General features: G+C 46.7%; 1 protein-coding gene across 7 annotated transcripts in view; it reads left to right on the top strand.

Moving 5' to 3' along the window:
• Positions 1-16,939, top strand: part of abi1a (abl-interactor 1a) — a 38,155-nt gene extending 21,216 nt beyond the window's left edge. The window contains exons 3-12 of one of the 7 annotated variants that reach the window (XM_076158126.1): positions 1,272-1,448; positions 4,411-4,425; positions 5,165-5,271; positions 5,741-5,890; positions 8,561-8,661; positions 9,670-9,768; positions 11,660-11,953; positions 13,136-13,222; positions 13,908-14,093; positions 14,685-16,939. In XM_076158126.1, coding sequence (XP_076014241.1) covers positions 1,272-1,448; positions 4,411-4,425; positions 5,165-5,271; positions 5,741-5,890; positions 8,561-8,661; positions 9,670-9,768; positions 11,660-11,953; positions 13,136-13,222; positions 13,908-14,093; positions 14,685-14,860 — 1,392 coding nt within the window. In that variant the 3' untranslated portion in view covers positions 14,861-16,939. The remainder of the gene's footprint in view (positions 1-1,271; positions 1,449-4,410; positions 4,426-5,164; positions 5,272-5,740; positions 5,891-8,560; positions 8,662-9,669; positions 9,769-11,659; positions 11,954-13,135; positions 13,223-13,907; positions 14,094-14,684) is intronic. The other 6 variants (XM_076158124.1, XM_076158125.1, XM_076158123.1 and 3 more) reach the window with 6 other exon arrangements.
• The last annotated feature ends 313 nt before the right edge of the window (positions 16,940-17,252 follow it).

Consider the following 17,252-nt stretch of genomic DNA (forward strand, 5'->3'; position numbering starts at 1 on the left):
AAGTGTTGTGTTGATATTATAGTGATATCAGTGGTGACTAAGAGGATCTGCTGGACGGTATTTCCTCTTTTACTGTTTGTGTATGGCACGTACGCAAACACCAGGCTTGACCTTTTCAAGGATTTGGTTATTAACTGTTGACAACAGACTTTGAATAGTCTGCTGCACATATTATTAGATTCCTGCCTGCTGTTTCCACTAAATCCAGCCCAGGAGGTTACAGCAAGCGCTTCACACCCAGAGGACCAATCTACTCTGTTTACATCTCTTTGTCCCAGTACAATGATGGAATGTTGTCAGGCTAAAGCGAAGAAGTGAAGAATGAATACGTTCTCCTACTCGTCCTTTTCCACCCTCCACTAATTAATGGTTGTACTCATAAGTGGATGCAGTTTACCTCCACCAAGTGCAACATGGTTTCCAGGTAGACATCTTGAAAAGGTCGCCCCTGTCATTAGGAACCTGCAGTGTACAAAGGTCCCTCATGCAGCTTCAATTTAATTAGGTGTGATGAAGACGACAGGGTCATTAATCAAACCAGGACACAGATTCAGTACGAAAAGCCGTGTTGCTCACCGGAAGCAAAAATAATACAGCACTTAAGACACGAGACAACTTTCTGAGCTCGGTCAGACTTCAGATTCACATACAATTGTTTTGATCGCATAGGTTCAAGCAACATTTGCATAAATAATCAAAGTAAACCAGCATGTTGTGGAATTAAGTGCAAGCCTGTTACACTGTGATGACAATTATTACAGAAGTAAACAAGCATTTAACTGCATCAGGAGACATTAATGACTTCAAATGACAAACAAATTTGGAGTAATAGCTGTTTGAGATCCTACAGATTGTCCCTTAACTGTGCAACAGATGTACTTACTTCTTAAAATTCCATTTTCAATTTGTGGTAGTATTTTTCTGTGTGTTCTTGATACTTTTTAAATTGGCTTCCTAGATCTCATTTGGGGGGCAGTAAACTCATTGGGGGCCATTAATTTGCGCAGCCAGACTTGTTCACGTACACATGCGGGGGTCATTATGCTGCCCCGCATCTGGTTCGTGCCACGATCGATTTTATTTGTTGCTCGCTGGCTGCGTAAAAAAGATTAAGACCTTGCTGATGAAAAGCACAGCCTTGTGATTTCATTAAAGTGTCTTAAGCAGCTGTGTGACGAGCTGCTTCGCTCCCCAGGGGGTGGGGAGGCTCACTGGGAATCCTCTGTGGCATCGATCTTGACCCCTGTCTGTTTTCACCGTGTCATTCACAGACGGTGGACATCCATAAAGAGAAGGTGGCGAGGAGAGAGATCGGGATCCTGACCACCAACAAGAACACGGCGAGGACTCATAAGATCATCGCGCCGGCGAATGTAGAAAGGCCGGTCAGGTACATCAGGAAGCCCATTGACTACACTGTACTGGACGATGTTGGACACGGCGTGAAGGTGAGCAGATGTTTCTTCTTTCTTCTTCATCTGACGCATTGCAACCTGTTTCCTGCTTTTCCTCTTCTTTCTCTCTCTATTCCTCTGATCTGATTTCTATCTTCCTCCCCTTCCCCCACCACATGCTTCCTCTTTCATCTTCAGTACGCACCTCTCTGACCCTACAGGAATATGTTCAGTGTGGGTTGGTGGGAATGGGTAGGGGTGGCGATGAGCTCGAAAGAGATTACATCATAGAGCTTTCAGAGAACGTTTCTATTCTTAGAGCGACGCGAACATGGCAAGCAGAGTCATGTGAATTTGGGGGGCATTTTTAAAGGCACTTAGTGCCAGAACGCCCTCATAATCGCGCTCTCCGGTTTCTCTGAACGCTAGAAGAGGAGCGAGTTTGTTACAATTAGATCTTCATGTTAGTGTGGACTGATGGGAAGAATTGGATGTAATAAAACCTCCTGAGCAGCATCTCCTCCCTTAAAGTACTGTAGAGCTTCAAACAGTTACATATTCACTCACTCCCTCCGCCGCCATCATGGCTCAGTTTAGAGGTCAGAAGGTCGTCAGGACAGCATCAGCGGTGACATCACATCCTGATGTCTGGGGGCATTTTTGCGATCTCCATCTGCCCCCCCTCCCTCCCTCCCTCCCTCCCCTGTCCCGCATTTTCTGCCCCATCAATCAGCCAATCAATTGTAGCTGTCGGGCAGATTTGATTAGCGGCCCGGCCTCATCCTGTAGAATGACGGCCATTGATAAGGGAGGATAAAAGCCATTGTGCCGCTGTCCATTACCAATGGCAGATTCCTGTGTCGGGGTGGAAGAGCCAGCTGATTAATGAGATGTGAAATGTGTTATTGGGGTTAATTTCCCACCGCAGACACGCGGGTTTCACACATTATCGAGACCATACTGCACGGGAAAGTGACATCCAGGATATGAGGGCTTTGTGTTTCAGTGACAGGATCAAAAGAACGATGACAAGTCAGTTAATCATCTCGGGAAGTGAGAATTTGACTGATTGATGAAAAAATTACTAAAGATTTGCAACATGCACACGCGGTGAAAGTAAATACACGTGAATCATCCCTGAACGCTGACACTCCTGTGCAGGAAATCAGAAATGCTGAGAATTAGGAGACGACTGAGAACGCAGCACAAACGGCGGCACAATAGTGTCAGATTAGTGAAATCATCACGGGCTTTCAGAGAATGTTTTGATGGCTCTATTTTAAGCAAATTACATATTATTTTGAGCCTAATCTCCTTTTGAATGTATTTGAGCTTGTGAATTTAATGAGCTGCACACACACACACACACACACACACACACACACACACACACACACACACACACACACACACACACACACACACACACACACACACACACTCTCAGCTCCTCTCATCGCGCATGTCACAGCCCAAAGAGGTAATCAATACTTGGCATCAATACTCCATATTAATTCATACAACCCACAGCGATGGCTGCTGTCAGACGGCAGCCGTGTATAGAATCTCTATAGCCACGCTTTGGTTACAGACCAGAATCAATGCTTTAAATCTCCTCTGTTTCCGCCAGCTAACTGGAAAACTCGCAGCTTCTGCCTCCGTGTTTGATTCGGCCCAAATTTTGAATCGGCGCGACGGAGAAAAAACAGGCGAGATTAAAAGAGACGTCCTCCTTTGATCTTCTGTCTCCTGCGTCACACACATCAGACAGGCAGACGCAGAGTTTTTGAACGCGAAAGGGGAGATTCATTCTTCCAGTCAGCTGATGTTTAATCTGGTCAGCGAGTGTTTCAGGAATCCGAGGTCGATGACGTCAGGTTGTTATTTCTGTTCTTACAACTGCAACCCTGCGATTCCATCCGATGTGTCATTCGGCCGGCTTAAAGGGACGTTTCAGTTTGAAAGGATTTGTCCCTGTTTACGTCAGAGTCACGTGACCTTTGCTTATCCTTCTGGTCAGTGCCTGGACGCGTACGAGGTCAGTGGCAGCTCACCAACAGTCAATGATCGACAGCGTTTCTTACAGGAGACAGAAACAGACGCACTGGTGTTTGGGTTTCCATTTAGGCGTCCATTTTGAAACCTTTCCATGACATTGTTAAACTGTGGTTGCGCAAGCGTGTGCTTCTTCACAATCTGGTTTGTGCAGCAGAAATACAAGGTAGTTAAGAGCGACCGTGACCGCGGCTGCAAATAGATTCGGGTTTGACTTGTGAGAACCCAGATAGTGGAATCTGAACATGAACGCTTCATACCCACCGGCGCGGCAAGTTTTATTCTTTTTTTTTTGGCTCTCCCTTGTGTAAGTCTTGTGACGCTACATTGCTCTCTGCAAAGGTCACTGGGGGAGTCTGCATTATTGATGAGCCACTTGACTCTGGAGTCGTCAAACTGCAGATCAGCCTCGCTGCATCGTCGGCTCCGTCTCTTAGACGTCGGCTCTCGGCCCACACCGGCGCAAAAGAGGATTTTACACTGCCCGGCAAGGTGACCTGTCACGGGAACAGGATGTAATGCGAACAATAAATTCACCCCAAAAACAACAGACTTAACATCTGACGTGCCACAGAATGATTTAACCTTTTGTCTGCTGAAATCCGTGCACCATTCAGTGTCAGAAACCATGACGCCCAGTTAAGACAGAACTGGTTTTACCGATGCAGGCGCTCAGTTGTGAGATTTCTTGCCAGCCTGCCTGCCTGCCTGCTGGGTGTGGTACAGTAGAGAGAGGAACAATCAGGAGCAGCAGGATTTTTCCTTTGGTTGGCTGACTCGTAAACCGCCGACCTGCCCAGGTCTTGCTAAATGTTTACTCAGTGTAAACACGGTGAGGAGCCATTTGTCTGTCGCCCGCCTGTACTTTGAGTTCTGTGTTCTGTTTGGACTCGGCCGATTTGACAAGTCCTCTCTCTCTCTCTCTCTCTCTCTGTTTTTTCTTCCCTTCGCCCACACTAAGTGGCTAAAAGCCAAGGTAAGTCTGGTTCGTCACATGACCCATTTTGCTGTAATGTATTATTGATAGAATCTTCCACCTCCCCATACATGTGGTAATTGTCCCTTCCAATTTTATTTCCCATTAACCAACGTAGCCAATGTATGCCTCCTGCAGACTGGGTGATAACCTTCATCCTGTGAGTTCACGTGATGATGGCACACACACACACACACGGGTGTCATAAAGCCTGTGTGTGCTCTGTGTCAGGCTGTGTTCTGTATATGAACACGTCTCAGACCAGCAGCTTAGAGCACCCTTTTGGTCCTTTAGACCTCAGATTTCATCACGATTCTCATCAACCACATTGCGCAGTCTGCAGGAGCCTTTAATGAGCTCAACCCACAATCCAAACCCCTGTAACACCCCCTCCCCTCCCCTCCCTGTCGATTTACCAACTGTGTATGTGTCGTCATTTAATTTACAGATTGAGTCGTAGTCCTTAAATGTCCTGTAGAATATTATTTCCTTTTATAGGCTTCCCAGACAAATCATACGTCCCTTGAGGTTACTTAAAAAGTAACCTGCAAGCAATGGGCACTAAACACTCGTGTGAGTTAGTTAAAGCTGCCACATAAGCCTTTAAACCCGCCGTCTGGGCAGCCTGTCGCTTTGATTGTTGTCACCCAACACGTGGTGCTCGGCCACAGCGTTGTAAAGTCATTTCGTTCTTTAAACCGGCACCTTTTCGCCTTTTTCCTCTTCTCTGTTGCCGCAGCAACATGGAAACAACCAGTCGATCAGAGGAGGAGGAACGCTATCGAGGACCAACCCGCCCACGCAGAAGCCGCCCAGCCCGCCCATGTCGGGGCGTGGCACGCTCGGGTGAGATTTCCATTTCAGTCACGGCGGGGAAGTCCAAGTCTTGTCCTCTAACTGTCACAGGCAACGCCAAACACACGCTCACAACCCACAGAGTATTTTTAACATAAATTTTTATTTTTGAGGGGTATTTTTAGCTCGGCTGGATGGATCCCAGTGAAAACATACTGTACAGGAAACACAACAAAGGTCCCAAGCTGTAGTCAAAGTCGGAGCGCTGTGGTTGTACGGTTTGTGTATGGAGACCACAAAGCCACCAGGGAGAACCCTCAGATTTATTCTTAAACTCAGCTATGGTTTCCATTGTCGCCTCTTCAGAACTGAACTGATTCACTGCAATCTGTTAGTTAAACCACATGAAAAAAAACGTCTAGAGAGTCTATAACTTCCTGATGCCTGTTGCAGTGCTTTTGGTCTGACTTCTCTCTGATTTCCCCTCGTTGTTTTGCTCTCATTCCTCACCCGGGTTCAGACGCAACACGTCCTACAAGACCCTGGAGCCAGTCAAGCCGCCCACGGTGCCCAACGACTACATGACCAGCCCCGCCCGACTGGGCAATCAGCACGGCCAGCACAGCCCCGGGCGCACGGCCTCCCTCAACCAGAGGCCTCGCACACACAGGTAAAAAACACTGACTCAACACCCACTCAATGTTCCCAGCCGCAGCTCCAGAGTCGCTGTATACTCGCTGCTGGCTGGCAGTGTGAGAATCGCGGCTCTCCAGAAACTACAGATGGTTCTAAATCTCTCGGTCGACTTCGGCGGCTTAGAGCACTTGCTCGTCGCTGCGTCTTTGCGTTCTCACTAAATCCTGCATTTGTCTGACAAGGCTTAGAGGCTCGCTTACCACTGCCTGAATCACTCTGATATTAATACGTCTAAAAGCTCCTGATATAAAAGGTCTGCGGCACAGAAACACCTCTCACCAATTTCTACCCAGAAATCTTTGCACCGCATGAGGGAGACGCTTTCATCATATTTGAGTTACGAGTGACTGAAGTGACCTCATTAGCTAAAAAGCCTGTTATATGCTGACTGTGATGCTCATAAATATTATATAACTTTCATCTCCTTCTCTCTTTCTCTCCATGTATGTTTACACAAACACACACACACACACACGTTAATTCCTCTGTGCCGATATAACCGATTTGCTTCCTGATTTAGTCAGAACCACACTCCAGGCTGGTAATTAGTGGCAACTGTTGCTCAAAAGGTTCGGGAGCTACAATGAGATCAATCAGGTAGTGTTGCTGCCTGATTGTGGAGTTTTAAAAAATGGACTTCGGGTTGTGATTTTTCATTTAATTATCTGAAGTTGCAGCTTTTCAAAAAACACTTTTTTGATATAGAAACACATCAAATATTAAAGTTTTTTTTTTTTTTTTCAAAACTTTGGAGAACATCCGACTTTCATTGTTTCCTTTGTCAAATGTTTACTTTATATAAAGATTAAATATATGAAATATTCTAGATTCCACAAGATGTTGGATTATACAAAATAAACCACATTTGGGAATTGGAATCTCTAACCAATATATACGCATATATAACTTTAAATAAAACTCAATCTCTCAAATATAAATAATAGAAAAAAGATATCCTTCCTGCCTTGTTTGAAGTCCTTCAGTCGCCATTTATAAAACAACAAAGAGCCTTTTGGGCGTCAAACTAAAGCAAACGCTAGCGAGAGAAATTGGAAAATTGACTCCCAAGTTCACCAAGGCGCTGCTGTGCTGGGATGGGAGTGAACCCGGCCACCCTGCACAGCCTCATATTGCTGTGGCATCACTATTTGATTACACAGGCCTCAGAGTCAGCTGTGCTTATCCAGCTCATCAGTCTCTGCCTTCATCACATAACACAGGCATCTGTGTGCAGCACCACCACAACAGCGCCTGTGTGTCCCGCTGCCGTCGCGTCGTTCTTTACGGGAGAGATTCTACTTTGGTACACAGGATTCAAAAGGAGAAATTCCCCGAATCACTTCATTTGTTTTCACCCCGGCAGCAGCAGCAGCAGCATTTGAGGTTTGATCCCAGATTGTGCCGTGTCACTCTTAAGTGCTTCAGATAACGTGGCTGTGAGGAAGAGGCAAGCACCCAAACACATGCATAATTTAAAATGAAAGCAAATATCCAGAATAACTCAGGTCCCCCTGTCATGTCGGCGTGATGGACCTGCCTGTCACATTGTTCACTCGAGCGGCTCGGCTGCACGGCGTCACAGTTTTACTCGACAGCATATCCACTTTGATTTACTCACATTCTGCACCCGAGCTAAACTGAGTTATGCAACATTCACCCTAATTTTAAACCATGCTGAATATCACTTATCATCATCTTCAACTGAGCACAGATGTTTGACAGGTTTAGAGGGCGAATGAGTGAGGCAGGAAGAATGAAAAGGAATGTTTGGAGTTGAACATGTTAGGAAAGGAACTGGGTAAGCTTCCAGAAGTGTTGAGATGGATAAATCCTAAACATGCGGATGAGGGTGAAGTGCACTGTTCCACTTCAAAAGCGGGACGGTGGTTTAGCCTTTGTCCCCTCAGACACTTAGCTCCCTCTGCCTCCAACATCCTCCAGAGGAGTAACTCCTGCTGCTCGGCCCCGGAGAGCCTCAGGGCCCGACTGACACAGATCAGAGAGGAGGAGAGGGGGGATGATGGGAACAGGGATAAAGAGACGTGTGGGGAAGCAGAAGGGGGCAGGGGAGGGAGTCTGCAAGTTCACCGGAATGGAAGGAATGAGAGGAGACCAGGGGGCGATGGACGGCGGGAATCGCTTTACATAGATGAGAGGAGGACACTGGGATAAGAGTGAGAGATGGGGAGGATCACTCTGGAAAACTAAGGATGAAAGAGGCGGAGAGGACAGGTGGAGCGAGTGGCCGGGGCGTGGAGGAGGATCAAGGCCCCCGAGGGGGAGGTGGAGAGTCAGTGGGCCGGGTCATTGATCTACCAGCCTCAGGGTCAAAAGAGGGAGAGGCAGAGCTGACGAGCACGTGGGATTCCTGCATTATCTCCTGAAGCTCCCGGTGGGAAATATGGATCAAATCAAGCCTTTGACCCCTTATTCTTCGGCGGAACGACTCTTCATCTTCTTCTTCCTGAGTAATGCTTTTAAGAACCGCCTAACACGTGCGTTTAGATGTAGATCACACTCGCACAGATGCTTTTAGAGTTGATGTCTCTGCGGTCTAACCTGCTGTGTCGCTCGGCGGGTTGCTGCTGAATAAACCACGTCCTCTTTCCTTCTGCCTGACTGACTCCGTCTCTCTCTCCTCCAGCGGGAGCAGCGGGGGCAGCAGCAGCAGGGAGAACAGCGGCAGCAGCGGTATCGGCATTCCCATCGCCGTGCCGACCCCCTCCATCCCCAACTCTGGACCAGGTGAGCTCAGCCTTTAGCACACATGTTTGTTTTCTGTATCTGGGTGTTTATACTGTGAACGTTACTCTAACGTTTGTTCCCGGGGAGATCCAGGAAGTGGTAGGACCTGAACTGGGAACCGTGACAACATCAGGAGTGTTTGATTCTACAGTTTCCTAATATAAAGCAGCTTGTGTGAGCGATTATTCTCCCCTGTAACACTTTAACACCTGCAGCAGGTTTAAATGTTATTGCTGCCACTTCCTTATTTAAAGGGCACAAATCTAGGTTATAGGGGCAATTTTCCCCGACACTTTACTTTCTCAAATAAAGGGTAATAGTAACCAATAGCTGATGAGGTGCAGCTGTAAAGTGCATTGAGGCGGCGCTACGTAAAGCCAGTGTTTACCACAGAGGGATTATGGAAGACCATTGTGTTCCAAGCACAGCTCATTCTCTATCCTGCTCGCTAAATAGGCCACGCTGCTGCTTTACTGGGTAACAGTAAGGCCCACATAGCACCACACACAGGCTACACACACACAGGCTACACACACACACAGGCTACACACACACACAGATGCACAGCATGACGACATGCATGTGCCTAGTGTAAAGCTGCGGTAAATTTTTAGCAAAGCCATTTAAAGGGAGCGAGAGAGCTCGCACGCACACACACACACACAATTTATGCAGGATGTGTTTCACCTCAGCCGAAGCCACAATCAGGCCAGCAGCTCAGGGCAAACCACAAACCCCCCCCCCCCCACACACACACACACACACGCGCGTACCCACCCCTGTAAGCGCGTTTCCATGGCAACACTCAGTTCCAACCCGACCCTCAAACAAGAAGTGTGTCAAAGCGTGGGTGTGTGTGTGTGGGGGGGGGGTGTGTGGGTGTGTGTGTGTGTGTAGCGGTGGAAACGCTCCTGCAAGCCCCCTGGAAAGGCTTCCTGTGGAGTAAAGCGATGTGATGTTATGTAACAGCATGGAGGGCTCCTCCACTAACACACCCACTCCTTACAGTCACATCCATGTATGCACCCTTGGGGGCTCCTCCTCCTCCTCCTCCTCCTCCTCCTCCTCCACCCATGCCAGGGTTCGGCCCCCCTGCACCACCCATAGGTGAGACTCCTCCTTGACCTCCGAGGCCGCTCTTCATCGCCTCGCCCGTCTGCCTGGGGGACAATCTGCAAAGATCTGCTCTGGTGGACATGGTGTTTGTGTGTGGGTGTGTGTGTGTGTGTGTTGTATCCATTTGTTCACACTGCAAGCAGCTGTATCCAGGTCTGAGCCAAGTATCAATATTGGGTATCGATTGAAAACCAAAATGTGCAGCCTCATTTCATAACTGTGCAAGCATTTCATAATTGCTCAAAGAGACAATTAAGGGCTTGAATCTGATTGGCTGATAAAGGCAAACTTTTTCCCAGCCAATGAGCTTTTTGATCTATATTTCCTGTTGGCTCGTCCTGTAGTAGTGCACTTGTCGATTGTGTTGCAGTGTGAGCAGATGGTGAGACTGTGTGTGTGTGTGTGTGTGTGTGTGTGTGTGTGTGTGTGTGTGTGTGTGTGTGTGTGTGTGTGTGTGTGTGTGTGTGTGTGTGTGTGTGTGTGTGTGTGTGTGTGTGTGTGGAGACACAACAACCTCCACACTCGGGTGCTTATTTCTATTTAAAATGAAGGTTTGGGTTTCCTAATCACTCTTAATGATCTCTGCGAGGGCTTTGTGGTGCTGGTGTCGGAGCTGGTGGTGTTCTGCTTCTGGAGTTCTTCACCCATCTGTTATCGGCCTGAAGCGAAGTCTCAACTGCTCAACTTACACGTGTCAGAAATGAGAACTAAGGGTTTCATGAAAATCCTGGAAAGTTCAGTTTCAAAGCCCAGTTTAAGACACAGAACCTGCTGGGTGTTTGTCAGTTCTAAAGGTTGATTTACTGTTGGAAAAGTCACGGAGAAGCCTTGGAAATAAATGTATCCAAGCGTATTATATATAATTATATTACAGGTCAAATCAAGTAAGCATGTGTGTTGAGTGTGAGACTTCATTTGCAGTTATGTCACAGAGTTCCTTTGCTTTTTTTCCCAGGAAATGTTGTGATTTACAGCGATAAGATCCTCAAATGTTGCCTAATGTTGACTTTCACCACAAGTGGAAACTCCTGTTGCTACTTTTTTGGCTCTCGGCTCAATCCGGGCCGATCCAAGTCTGGCTGCAGTTATGGACGGGAGACAAATAATTTTTTAATCTTTAATTAACGTGGAGCGTTCAGTGTGTGAGTCACCGACATTAACTTTGATTTACTGCCGCAGCTCCGTACGGCTGTGAACTCCAACTGTTTGTGTGTGTGTTGTGGCTGCTTGTGTGTGTGATTGATGGCGACGATCCTTGAAACACTTGAACGAGACGATCGCTTGGAATATGCACAATCCGTCCGCAGGGCATCACAGATCTCTTTCAGCTGTAATTGCTTCTGTCAGGGACAATATGGAGTCGATTGTGTTCCTCCTTGAGTCCTCCGCTTCCCCTGGTTCCGCCCATCTTTATCCGAGAGCGCCGCCTCTCCTGAGAGACTCTTATCCCACATCACAAACAGGAAATACTGGAGTAGAACAAAAGAAATCCGTCTCTAAACCCTCCCTGGGTCACTTTTACCCACTTTTGTACTTAATCTTTCATTCCGTACACGTTCCTCAGGTAGGTTTGAAACGGCAGAGCCTTCTACCTGTCAGTCCACCATGGAGCAGTCTGAGATGTGTAGGATCTGCTCAAACCCTGTCTTTATTCTCTATACATTTCTAAAGAACGCTCACCTGTTTTCTCCCGGTTGTTAATGATGGTGTCCTTTCAGAATCTGTGGGTTTCTTATCAGTAATCTAACTGATATCACAATGTCCTCAATGGTCTTAATGATTCATGTTCTGGGTGTTTTTTCTCTCCTCTTCCTGTTTTTTTTCCTCTGTCCTCCTCCTCCTCTTTCCTCTCTCCCTTCCTCTTTCCTCCGGGCGTTTCTAGCCGTGGCCCCCGGCCCCGGTCTGGGCCCAGCTCCAGTGTCCCAGTTCGGAACCATCTCGCGGCAGATCTCGCGGCACAACCCTTCCAACTCCTCCGTCTCTATGGTCTCGGCCACAGGCACCTACCGCCGGGCACCGTCGGTCACCTCCCAGTTCTCCTTGCAGCAGCAGCAGCAGCAACTACAGCAGCAGCAGCAGCAGCAACTACAGCAACAGCAGCAGCAGCAACAGCAGCAGCAACAGCAGCAGCAGCCTCACATTAATGGAGGCACCCCCGGCTACAGTCAGAACTCAAGTAAGACCTTTCTGTCTCCGGTGTGTCACATTTTGCCAGGGAGTCACCGCTTTCTGAAGGTCAAGGTCGCTTTCTGGGCCGACTTATCGATGCTGCTTCACTCTTAAAAGTGCACAGGAAGCCTTTTTATCTTGAGGCAGGATGTCTGTAGTATTGACGTAAGAAAATCTCGTCCATGGATTTTTTAGCTCGAAACAAAGCAGCGGCCAGTCGATGTCTGCTAACGGCGCAGAGTGGCAAGTTTGAGGCTTTCGTAACGGACGCGATCTGAATGCGTCGCGCTCTCGTTTCACCGTCGTCATCGTTAGTGTGTTAACCAAATGTCCCTATGTGAGGTCAGCTATATAAAATTTGATGATTAGAATATGTCATTCTATATTCTAAAAGCTTTTTGGAAACCATCATTTATAGATTATCATTATTATTATTATAGATTTGTTAAATAAATGTGCAAGTGTGCTTTTCTCTTTTTGGCCCCCAGGCTGGAAATCTGACAGAAAAATGCAAATATTTTCTTATTTCACTAATCATTTATTAATATCAAAGCTTTTTTCCAGAGGGAGAATATTGTGATTTTTAAAGTATGAAATTCTGCAAATACTGGCGTTTTGTAAAACTATTTGCAAAGAGTTGAGTTTGAACCTGAGGAGGAATTATAATCACATTTTAATTGGAGAATAAAAGTAGAAAACCTGAAATGAACTCACATCAGTGTTTTTTTGTGGATGTTTCGGTACAATTCTAGCAGGGATGAGTCGAGTTCAGTCAGTGTCCTCACAGTGGCTCGGGTTCCTGTGCGTTGAACATCCTCAGCAGGCAGGAGCGCCTCCTCCTGGCCATATGCGGCAATTACATCCTTTTTTTGAGTTTTCACGAGTGGGGATTGTGCGAGTGACAGAAATCAATCCTAATCCCCGCTTGATCCTCTGTGATCCCCCAGATACGGAGGGAAACCTCATCACACTCACAGGCCTCCGTTCAATCCAAGCACTTTCTACGTGTCGGTTATATTGGTTATCAATTTTGATTATGCGACGCCGATCCGTCAGTGTTCGACTCTGTTGTGTCTTTGCGTTTGGTGCGACTCTTTCTTTTGTGTCTGGGTGACTGATCATGTTTGATTTTATTTATTTTTGCTCTCTCCCTTTCTTCTTCTTCCTCTCTTCCTCTGCCGGCTTTCAGTGTCTATCGCTCCTCCTCCTCCCCCCATGCCCCAGCTGACTCCACAGATACCTCTCACTGGCTTTGTGGCCAGGATGCAGGAGAGCAGTAAGTGCAAAAGGCTAATACTCATCTGTGTCGACCCACGCCGTCCCACCTCCACAATACCCAGCATGCTTTGTGCTTGATCACCCTATTTTCTCGTTTGTTTGTCATGTCTAACATCCCCTTTTAATGACTTATTTCCATGTATGTATGAACACAATATTGACGTGTAGGCACCCATACTAACATGGCAGATGAGAGATCACTATTGCTGCCACCTGCTGTACATTAGGAGGTATTGCCCAGTTGCATGGGTTTAGTGTTGATTGAAATTTGATTTGTTAATTGAATACAGAATGAGTTTACTAATACTGCAGAGCTAGAATGGAAGCAGGGAACTTTCTCGTCCCTGCTGGTATAGAAGTTGCAGTACGTTCCTGTACTTGATGCAAAGTCACATGGAGCTCTGTCTGTCTGCATGTGCATGAATACAGCTTCAGAGCAGCACAAGCCACAGGAGCGGCTTTAGCGTGTGTCACTCTGGGATGCAGAGGAACCTGATGACAATGAATTCAGCATTCAAACACACATTTTGCATGCTCTTTGATTTATGCATGTCCGAGCCGTCTCCGTCTCTCCAGCTGGGCTCCGTGCCGTCCAGCCCACACCGTGACCTGCTCTGCTTGACCTTTTGAAAGCAGAGCAGGAAAATCCTCCACTAAGCTCACGTTTCACCGTTGCTCTACAGTTGCAGATACTCCCACTCCACCGCCGCCTCCGCCTCCGGATGACCTGCCCTTATTCGACGACTCGCCTCCCCCACCGCCGCCGCCTCCGGTGGATTACGAGGAGGAGGACGCTGCTGTGGTGCACTACAATGACCCCTATGCTGATGGGGACCCACAGTGGGCACCCAAGAACTACATTGAAAAAGGTACGTATCAGGAAATCTGTGAGGAAAGGGACAGAAGATTAAAAATGTAGGAGGTACAAATAAATCAAAGCTACAAGCAGCAACACAGTGACCACCAGACCAGTTCGGTTAGTCATGAGGACAAAAAAGATGATTGTGAGAGTGAGGGTGAGAGAGAGAGGGGGGGGGGGTAGGTAGAGAGGAAGAGCGTTAGGTAGAGAGAGAGAGAATTGGGTAAAAACAGGTTTTAGGTAGAGGGAGAGAGTGTTAGGTAGAGAGAGAGGTTTAGGTAGAGAGAGAGTTTGTTAGAGGGAGAGAGAGTTGAGAAGAGAGAGAGAGGTTTAGGTAGAGAGAGAGTTGGGTAAAGACAGGTTTAGGTAGAGAGTTGAGTAGAGAGAGAGGTTTAGGTAGAGAGAGAGTTGAGAAGAGAGAGAGAGGTTTAGGTAGAGAGAGTTGGGTAGAGGGAGAGAGAGTTGAGAAGAGAGAGAGAGTTTTAGGTAGAGAGAGAGAGGTTCAGGTAGAGAGAGAGTTGGGTAGACGGAGAGAGAGTTAGGTATAGGGTAGACAAGAGTAGACAGGACTTTAACTCATCTCCTACTTCTGTCCAATCAGTGGTCGCCATCTACGATTACGCCCAGGACAAGGCCGACGAGCTGTCGTTCATGGAGGGCGCCATCATTTACGTCATCAAGAAGAACGACGACGGCTGGTACGAAGGCGTCAGCGGCGGCGTTACCGGCCTTTTCCCCGGCAACTACGTGGAGAGCATCATGCACTACGCCGACTGAAGCCCACAAGTACAGCGTATTTATTCAGTCACGTCACGCAGACACTGAGCGACAACAGCGCCCCCCTGCTTAGACGCACGGGCACAACTTTACCATCTTTCGTTAGGACCGAATGTTCTTTCCCCTTACTGATTGCGAATAACATGAAACATTAAGGACTATTTAGTTTATTCTGGAGTGATAAGGTCGGGTCGGGGACGTTTATGGAATATGTTAAGTTTCTTAAAGAGTTGGACCGCACCGTTGGGGGACGTACCACGTCAACTCGCCCCGGACGAAGACGCGAGATCCAGCGGTCAAAAAGAAAACATTGCCATTACTGATGTGTGAATAAGAGTATTAAGTCTGATGGAACAGTTAAACTTAAATGTTACGTATGCACCTTCAGTTGAAGTGATGTACTGCCAATGTATATAGTGTGAGCAGCAGCCGCTCGGGGTTTCTGTCGTGTAAAAATTCAGTGAATGTCGGTTTAGGTTTTTTGTTTTATCAGCAGTCTGCCTGCCACAGAGATGCGACGTCCTCGGTTTGATTCTTCAGTTTCCTGTAAGGGCCCGAACATACTTGCTTTACAACTACACGAGCGCGCACGTGACGTAAACAAGGGATGCGTTGGTGAGGTGCGATACCTGTTTGAACCACAAGGGGGCAGAGCGAAGATGGGACAGGCGGCAATAGTCGCCGTATTGAGCGCTGCAGTTAGTTTCCGCCGCGTGAAATTTGGAAACGTCTGCCCCCTAGTGGATCGTCTACTTCAGGTACACGCTAAAATCGCAGACCCAAGTATTTGGACGGTGACGCTCGTGACCCGCGTGCGTTGCGTGAATGTTGCACGAGTACGCCGAGGCCCTGTGGGTTTCTATCTAAGAGACGTACGCATTCGTTCAGACATTTATAATAATTTAAGCGTTTTGTTAAAGCAAGATATTCCTAAATATTCAGTCTTGGCGGCGTTGAAGCATGCGAAATTCTAAAAACCAATATTGTAATCTTAATTTTATTGCCATTATGCTTCCATTATGTTGTAATGTATACACCTTTTTTTTTTATTATGATGATGTAGAAATCACTGTAATATTTAGATTCAAAGTCATTTTTACACTTACCCATGATGCCACTTTCTAAATGCTGATTTGAACTTTTTAAAGCCATTACTTTGAAATCTATACGTTGCCATTACATCAAGCATTTTTTGTCTTTTAAGATTGTCATGTCAATTTACGTTGAACTAATCTTACACCGCATCCGAAAGAGCCACTGGCACTAAATCGAGTGCGATTCTGAGAGGATTGTCGGCTGTGTGTCACGTTTAACGCTGCCAATTCGACAATTCAGACACAATGGAGAGCAGTGTGACAACTCTTATACCTCCTCTCGGTCCTCAACCAAACAAACGGCCCGCTCTGAGCCGCAAGGACCATCGGGAAAAAACACGTTACTGAATGCTTCAACATCTGAACTCTCCGGGCTGCACAGGTGATTCTTATTAGGTTTTTACAACTCAGGTTTAGAATCATCATGACGCGATTGTATTTCTGTTGTGCTCCTGCAATTTTTAAAATAACTTGACTAAACTTTAACTCTTTACATGCAAGCCTACTCCCCCCTCTCCAAGTATAACAGTCAGGATGTTTACATTCATGTGAAAACCTCGATTTTACTGCGATAAAGGCTGTTTTCGTCCTGACATTTAGATTGAAAGCGGCATAAATTGAAGTACGCTTACTCGGTGACAAACGTCGATTATGCGATGGCGAATCGACTTCTCCAGGCATGTGAACGTCGATGCATGCATTTCATACCAATTACGTATTTGGACGTCTTTACTCGCATTGTTTGCCTTAATTGCAGTATAGATAAGTAAGCGGGAGTATTGAGTGCAGGTAAACGTGCTGACTGAGGAATGCAGATGATGTTAAGTCTCTAAATGCTCCATACCACTGTTCCACTGTTTAACCATTTCAGCTAACGACTTCTCTGCCCGTTTTCTCTCACATATTCAACTACAAGCGTTCAGCTCAATTCCATGGGTAGAAATATCAGATTGTATCTCTCTGCCCCTCATTTGTATATATAATATGTTGATTGAAAAATTAATGTACAGTCTTTTATAATAAACAATTCTATGTACAACAAAGAAATCGGGAGGCTTTTCTTTTATAAAAACACTTTGTTTAATGCAAGTACAGTGTGGATGATAAGGCCGTGGCAGGTCACATTGTGTGACAAGTATCCTGTTAACGTTTCCCTGTTCAATCAGCACAGCCACACACACTTACACACACACACACATAGCCGATAGTTAGGCCTCCTGAGGTGTGGACGGATCCTCGCAGGTCAGCAACACAGATCCAGACGTACACACAGATGCACTTGTATTCACATTTGGAAT

The sequence above is a fragment of the Genypterus blacodes genome, unplaced genomic scaffold, assembly GCF_046128005.1.
Source record: "Genypterus blacodes isolate CSIRO-AG114 ecotype Tasmania unplaced genomic scaffold, CSIRO-AGI_Gbla_v1 ptg000076l_1, whole genome shotgun sequence".
NCBI classification, from domain to species: domain Eukaryota; kingdom Metazoa; phylum Chordata; class Actinopteri; order Ophidiiformes; family Ophidiidae; genus Genypterus; species Genypterus blacodes.